At 43.1% G+C, this 8,293-nt stretch overlaps 1 protein-coding gene across 2 annotated transcripts; it reads right to left on the reverse strand.

Moving 5' to 3' along the window:
• Positions 1–875: 875 nt before the first annotated feature.
• Positions 876–5,941, reverse strand: LOC309702666 (uncharacterized protein). 2 transcript variants are annotated; one of them, XM_082527270.1, is made up of 2 exons: positions 5,930–5,941; positions 876–3,583 (listed from the first exon to the last, which is right to left on the reverse strand). In XM_082527270.1, exon 2 carries the CDS (start codon positions 2,359–2,361, stop codon positions 1,240–1,242), a length of 1,122 nt encoding a protein of 373 aa, XP_082383396.1. In that variant the 5' UTR covers positions 2,362–3,583; positions 5,930–5,941; the 3' UTR covers positions 876–1,239. The 2 variants fall into 2 exon arrangements, with proteins under 2 accessions (XP_082383396.1, XP_082383395.1); XM_082527269.1 differs by lacking the exon at positions 5,930–5,941 and adding an exon at positions 5,116–5,602.
• Positions 5,942–8,293: the final 2,352 nt, after the last annotated feature.

The following is an 8,293-nucleotide window of genomic DNA, read 5'->3' on the forward strand; positions in this document are numbered from 1 at the left end:
TTTGATTTGATTATCCAGCCCTTTGCTAAAAGGTCCTGGATGTACTCCTTTACTTCATTGAATAATGGCTTTGGAACTGAGCTGTAGGCTTTTTGCACAGGGATGTCATCTTTAAGATTTAGTGACAGCTCTAGACTTGTAATACAGCCTATATCATTAGCATCCTTTGCAAAAGCAGCTGACTCCTCAAACAGCATTTTCCTTACAACTCCCTGCTGCTCCTTTGTGAGGTGATGTACATCAACGAGTGGATGCCACAATAGAGTGGAACAACTTGGAGTAGGTGGTGCAGTGGTAGGACTCTGGATCTCCAGGTCTCTGTTTGGGAGTGAGTCAGTCTCAACAATTTTCTTGATAGGCTGGATACTGCCAATCAAAGCTTTTCGGGGTAGAATAATGTCATGTTTTGTCTGGTTTCCTAAAGGCAAATTTACATGCGGAGTTCTGCCCATCTGAACTTCTAAGAGGCCCTCACCCACAATTTTCCTCAGGTTCGAACAGCACTAGAGGGTTGCCAGAGTCAAACTGTGGTGGTACTTTACATTTTACCCAGGTTACGCTACCAGCTGGGATGACTTTGTCTTTCGGACCTGTTCTCAGGCGCCCCTGAGCAGAAACAGGTTTTTTTGTCTGCACAAAATGGACAATGGTCTTTGCTGTGTCATCAGGGATGGACATTGCCCCACCTAGGAGGCGACTTAAAGTGGAAGCTAGCCTTTCTGGTTTTCCCTGAATCACTACTTCAACCACATTGAATCCCAAAAGTGGCATTTCTAAGGGCAACGAGCTCACCAGGAAGGGTACACTGACTGATAAATCTGGGTCCTCATTTCCTGGTAAGTTCAGGGTTATGATCACCCAGCCATCAATCCAGTGGCTTTTTATCCTCCATGAGTTCAATTAGCTCAGTCAGGGGACGAACGTCAAGATCAGGTAAGTACTTGTCTCTCCAATGGCGGTCTATTATGCTGACTTGGGCCCCAGTGTCCAAGAGAGCATTGACTGCGAGGCCATTGAGAATACACTTAGTCAAAGCTTTCCTACCTATTAATTTGGCAACAGGTTCATTGGTAGGCGTCGTGTCTTTTAGGGGGTCAGCAGCAGTTCTCTCACGGCTATGCTTTTTGTTAACAGCAGCTGTTTCAATAGTTGTTTTGAACCTGCTGTTCCCCGTCACATTGTGGGTGGTGTCTGTTTCAGCTCCTCTGTCTGTGAATTGGGACTTGGGAAGAACTCCGGTTACTGTTTGTCCCCCCACAGCAACCGGTTCACGTTTCCCTGCTGCTTAGGGTTTTTTAGGCAACCCACAGCTCTGTGTCCCTGTTCGCCACAAGAGAAGCAGTGTTTACAATCTTGTAACCCCTCCTGCACACATTTTGGACAACCATAACGGCTTCCTCTTCTGGTTGGTTGTGGCTTTGGGGGTAGACAGCTGTATGACTGGCTTCTCTCCACTTTCTCTGCTAGGGTGTCTACTAATTTGGTGAGCACATCTATTTTCTCTGCAAGCTTCTGTACTTCATCTGATTTAGCTCTATGCTCTGTCATGTCTTTCTTTGTATTTGCCTGCTTAACCTGTTCTCCCTCAACCTGTAGACTATGTGCAGCAGCTTGTCTTGAGCGTTGTGTTGACCCCAAACGCCTTTGTCGTTCACTTTCATCACTTGTTACCCTCATGACATGCTTTAGGATTGTCTCATCTGTAACTGTGTTGTCTGAAAGTAAAGGTTTAAGCTCCCTGCGAATATCATTGTACTTGTGTCCTATTCCCTGATACACTGTGTGTAGGAAGACATCTTGTACTGTGTCTGGGCTATACCTGATATCAGTCCCTGGCTGTTTTGACCCAAACAATATTCTTTGCTTCAGTCCAATAACACGATAGAGGGACTGCTGAGGGGTTTCATGCTCATTTTGTTTGGCACACATTAGTTCTTGGAATAGTTCTGTGCTATTCCTCTCACCTAAGTGCGACTGGAGGAACCCCTTGAGCTCAGCCACAGTCATGTCTTCTTTATTGACCAGCATGTCCTTGAAATCTCCTGGCTTTATTATCCTTAGCACACCTCTCACGATCTCAGACTCAGTGAAATTGTCCTTTATCCCCTCCTCTATCTGTCTGCAAACACTGTTAAAGCTGATATCAGATGAGTGATCTCCAATTTGGCCTCCTTGAACTTTGAATTCACGGCGATGAATGTAGGACAGATCCTTCAATGATACTACTTGTTCGGGTCCTCTGTGTCTGGAAACGTCCATCTGTGTCTCAGAGTGATGTGGGACTGAGAGTGTAGGTGTCATGGTCCTGCGACCATGACTCAGTGACTTTATGTTTATGTTCTTTATTGTTATTACTTTCATTATTATTCATGGCTGTTTTGGGATGGTTTGTGTTTGGGATTTTAGACACTGGGTTCTGGGTTTGTGCTCCCTCTGTTGGTCCCTGGTGTTAGTGTTCCCCTGTCTCGTCAGGTTAATCAGGTCCAGCTGTTTCCCCCACCTGTGTGTGATTTCCTCTGCTCCTCGTCGCGTCGTCTGTGTTCATACCTGGTGTAATCCCCTGCGTGCTCTCCCTGCTGTTCTCCCTTCATGCTCAGGTTTGCTATTTCTTTGTGTAGTTTCTCCCAGTTAGTTCATCCTTAGTTCTGTTTTACCATCCCCACTTTATATTGGATATTATCAATAAATCACCCTCACACCTGAATAAGTGCTGCGTTTTGAGTCCTCCTTCCGCTCTCCACACGGCCGCTGCCCCGGACCGTGACAGTAGGTTGTGCTGTAGCTTGAGGTTTGGGAATGTGCATCAGCCTACCAAGCTTTTGGCTCAAATCCTCATAGTCTAACAGCATCTTTTGGACATTCTCTGGTGAAATGTCACAACTGAGTTCATTAGTTGTCTCAGTGATTAGCTTGGCGTTTGCTGTTACAGGAGTGGTTACATTTGTTACATCAGAAAATAGTACATCAGTGTTAGCTGGTTGGGCTGATGCAGTAGGTGGGACAGTGATAAGTGGGGACATTGGCTTTGTATTTACACTTGACCCAGCAGGTAAGATTACACTACTTTGAGACTGAACAACCTCATCGACAACATCTTTTAGGGCTAGCAGTTCTCCCATGCCCCTATCCCCAGCATCTAACAAGTTCTTACTGTACATAAAGGCGTGGATGTACTCGAAACATCCCTCTGCGTCTCCGCTGGAAAGCTCTGCAGCATCTTTGCCTGGAACAGGGCTGACTGTAGAAGCAATCTGGAAAAGTTCGTTGGATGACAGCGACAGTAGGCTTTTCCTGATGTCCCATACCAGGCTTTTCCTCTCCTGGTCTGCCATGACGACGTCTTCCCCAGTCTCTCGTAGTAGGTTGCTTTTGGGTCCAGCCCTCTTCCTCACTTGGTCTCAGCTTGTCTCACACAGACAGCTCACTTTGGGGCAGCCGGCATCACGCTGTCAGCTTTACCAGCACGAGGTGTTGTAGGTTGTGGGATTAGCTCATGGCAATGTGGAGAGCCAATCCCGGAAGAGCCCCCAAAAATCTGTAACACGCCCCAGGCAAGAGGGCGGCTGGCAGATTATGTCTGGTTCTGAAAAAAACAGATAAATCATGAGATGGACGACAGGTAGTGTGTTTCCTCTCTCGCTTCTGCCAGATCTTTATTTAAACACATTCATGTGTTCACAACAGGTTGCAAAAACTTCTTAACATCTCTGTCTCACATTCCCAAAGCCCAAAATCAGAATAAACTAAAATAGTATAGTAATAGTATAAACAAAAATCTAAACAGTCATCTCTGTTGTTTGTTACTAAGAGCTATAAATCACACTTTTTTCACACATAGTTTGATAAAGCAAACATTCCAGTACTGTACCATATACTAATGGAGTACCTGTATAGTGGAAATCTCCACATCAACATTGCAGAGCGATCAGAATTATTGTAGGTTATTACACTAACTTTAGACAATAACAGTGACAACACATCAAACTGTCTCTGCGAACACATTAACTCAAATATACAGGAGCCGTGGTGTACTTTTGTTACAACAGGGTGCCTTAAGTTTAGAAAACAACAAAGCTAACAGCTACTCCAGGATGTGGCGAGCTAAGCTAGCTCCTACTCTCGATCGTAACACATTTCAATGAGCAAAACAGACGAATACAGATCCCAGCAAAACAAACTGCTGGTCAGGTTTTACCCTTATTTGGCATGTAAATTATGTAGACCACATGTGTGGCCTTATTACTTACTAACCTGAAAAAAACAGATAAATCATGAGATGGACGACAGGTAGTGTGTTTCCTCTCTCGCTTCTGCCAGATCTGAAGACGAGCAGTAGCGTCACACTAAACCATCTCACTAGGGCGGAAGTGCCCCCTTGTGGCGTAACTAGGGATCACACCACATGTTGGATCTCCAACAAAAATCACAAGCTTAAGGCCCTTCCTTAACAAAACTACACCTAAAAGCTTATACGATATACAAAAATTAAATCACATGATGTGACCACACATTACAGTGTGTCACATATATATATATATACACACACACACACACACATCAGTACTACATGCATGTATATAAGCACATAATGTACTTTATGTACGTTAAATATGTAGCAATGGCAGACTCCTTGGGCTAACATTACCCCAATGTGGTCATCTGGAAAGTATGCAGGCTGTAAACAGCGAGCGCAGAGGGTGACGAGGTCACGAAAGCTGTCCTTCTCAATTACATAAACAAGGGCCACGCCTTTACAAATGTAACGCGAGACGGCTCCTGTGATTTGCTTATGGTGCTGGGACGTTTTCTCATACGGCGTGCCTTGTGCGAAAGATTGCTGTATCTTTGGCTGGCTATCCGGTCATTAAGTGATGACGTGACGAATCCTACTTCCGGGCCTAAAGTAGTCTGCGTTTAATATGGCTTTTGTGTTGTTAACATGTTTAATGTTATGTATTTTCTTCTATTTGATCTCAAAAAGCTCCTAAAACAGTCAGTGATCACTGTTGACCTCCCTCGGCTTTTATTACCGCTAATCATTTATTTAAGCTCAGTTTTTAAAACCTTAGGATGTAACTACAGCCCAGCCCATGCAGCAGTATATGAATGACTAACCTCGTATTGTGGATGGATTATCTCAGTTGTTCTCCTGGCTGAAGTTTGGTCCTTTTACAGCATCCTGCCATGCGATTACATTTGTTCCTGACCACCGAGAACACTCACGTTAACTTTTATTGAGTTGAAAAAAGTTAGCTTGTTTATATTATGCTAATATAGCTGTGTCGCTAGCGGTCACGTAGCACATAATTATATACCAGCTAGCCAAACTTCAGTAACCCTACAAATGTCACTACTGTTTAGTTTTCTGTCTTCATTTATGTTGGAAGTGATAACAAAGCTGTACGTTTTAATTTGTTTCCAAAACCCCGCAGTCAGGACATGCTATATTGTATTTAGATAGAAGCTAGCGAGCTAACTTCCTGCTAACTTCTAACTCTGTTAAATGTCATAAATTCCGTTTTCATGGATGCCTGGATGTTAAACTCAATTGTTACACCTGGTAGAGCAGAACGCTGATCATTTTATTAAAGATGAAAGGCTTTAGACAATTTTTCAACTCTCAGTAATGCCATAGTAATCATTTGATATATGGACCTGCAGCGGAGTTTAGGCCCAGACACGGCTAGTGACGTCAGACTTAACGACTGGATAGTTTTTCTTTTCCAAACTTGCTTCCGTTGTTCCACAACTTGGTTTAGCTTGGATTTTCTGCATTCTTGAGTATTCTTTTTCGTGGACCTTCTGTAGGTGATAGAAGAGATTTGTTGTGTTGCTATCGGGCAGTTTTATAGCATAGCTTGCAAATGGGTGTCTTCTGCTCCGTGTTCCGTGCTGTTGAACCCAAAATGTAACCAAATCACAGACGTACCCCCTCTTTTCGGTAAAAGTGCTTCTTCTTGGGCTGCCTGTGTAGCTGTCTCTGCCTGTTGCATGTCTGGGCATGAAACTGCAACCTGTCGCACGTCCATCGTTTTGAGTTACCGTAAAGCACACCGCAAATCCGGGTGCACGTAAAGCAGCACCATGTCGCAAAACTTTTCTTTGCAAAAAATATAATTTTTTTATACTTTATTTTCTCTTGCATAAAGTTAGAGTATGTATAGTGACAAGACAACACTAATATATTTGCCACGGGCTATTTAATGATATATTTTATGTAATAATTTATAAAACTAGGTTAGAAACGATAGAAGACAAATGGCACGATAGACATTTTTCTATCGTCCACACGATATATATCATCATGTCGCCCAGCACTATTGCTAACTATCATTAACAGCTCAGCATCTATTAGAAAAGTATTAAATTATATTATCATACTTTAGATTCTTCTTATGCAAATTGCAGATTTCTGACCATCTTTCTGACGTGGCTTTTTAAAATTATGATAATGATCTTTTAGTGGTGTATACTGCAGTGTTCATTTTAGTTGATGTCAACCTTTGATACCTTTGACCACAGTATGTTACCTAATAAGTTTAAAATTTTGGCATTAACATTAGACTTCCTGCTATTTTACATAACAGTGTTACAAGTTCTCCTGTAACTCTGCTTCTATAATTAATATCCTTATTTTCTTTCTTGTTCCTTGAACTCATTCAATGTTTTAATGTAAAATCAGTTTTAGATTCCTGTTTTGTTTTTCATTTACAGAACATTTCTAAATCGCAAACAAAAGTTTCCTCCAGCTGAACTGGGTAAAACTGCTTGTTTATATTTGCGTCACTGCTTGTATTCTTAACTAAATAAGCAAAACTATTTACCTTCATGTAAATTTTGTCTCCTTATTTGTCTGAACTGTCTCAACCATCGCCACTGATGTCAGCATTATAAACGTGATCAGGTGATCTCTTATAAAATGAGAAACTTGAATTTGACTCTGAGAGTTTGAGTCACCTCGTATGTACAGTGGGGCAAAAAAGTATTTAGTCAGCTACCGATTGTGCAAGTTCCCCCACCTAAAATGATGACAGAGGTCAGTAATTTGCACCAGAGGTACACTTCAACTGTGAGAGACAGAATGTGGAAAAAAAATCCATGAATTCACATGGTAGGATTTGTAAAGAATTTATTCGTAAATCAGGGTGGAAAATAAGTATTTGGTCAATAACAAAAATACAACTCAATACTTTGTAACATAGCCTTTGTTGGCAATAACAGAGGTCAAATGTTTACTATAGGTCTTTACCAGGTTTGCACACACAGTAGCTGGTATTTTGGCCCATTCCTCCATGCAGATCTTCTCGAGAGCAGTGATGTTTTGGGGCTGTCGCCGAGCAACACGGACTTTCACCTCCCGCCACAGATTTTCTATGGGGTTGAGGTCTGGAGACTGGCTAGGCCACTCCAGGACTTTCAAATGCTTCTTACAGAGCCACTCCTTTGTTGCCCGGGCGGTGTGTTTTGGATCATTGTCATGTTGGAAGACCCAGCCTCGTTTCATCTTCAAAGTTCTCACTGATGGAAGGAGGTTTTAGCTCAAAATCTCACGATACATGGCCCCATTCATTCTGTCCTTAACACGGATCAGTCGTCCTGACCCCTTGGCAGAAAAACAGCCCCATAGCATGATGTTTCCACCCCCATGCTTCACAGTAGGTATGGTGTTCTTGGGATGCAACTCAGTATTCTTCTTCCTCCAAACACGACGAGTTGAGTTTATACCAAAAAGTTCTACTTTGGTTTCATCTGACCACATGACATTCTCCCAATCCTCTGCTGTATCATCCATGTGCTCTCTGGCAAACTTCAGACGGGCCTGGACATGCACTGGCTTCAGCAGCGGAACACGTCTGGCACTGCGGGATTTGATTCCCTGCCGTTGTAGTGTGTTACTGATGGTGACCTTTGTTACTTTGGTCCCAGCTCTCTGCAGGTCATTCACCAGGTCCCCCCATGTGGTTCTGGGATCTTTGCTCACCGTTCTCATGATCATTTTGACCCCACGGGGTGAGATCTTGCGTGGAGCCCCAGATCGAGGGAGATTATCAGTGGTCTTGTATGTCTTCCATTTTCTGATGATTGCTCCCACAGTTGATTTTTTCACACCAAGCTGCTTGCCTATTGTAGATTCACTCTTCCCAGTCTGGTGCAGGTCTACAATACTTTTCCTGGTGTCCTTCGAAAGCTCTTTGGTCTTGGCCATGGCGGAGTTTGGAGTCTGACTGTTTGAGGCTGTGGACAGGTGTCTTTTATACAGATGATGAGTTCAAACAGGTGCCATTCATACAGG

This window comes from Aulonocara stuartgranti, assembly GCF_965226115.1.
Source record: "Aulonocara stuartgranti genome assembly, chromosome: 1".
Lineage (NCBI taxonomy): Eukaryota > Metazoa > Chordata > Actinopteri > Cichliformes > Cichlidae > Aulonocara > Aulonocara stuartgranti.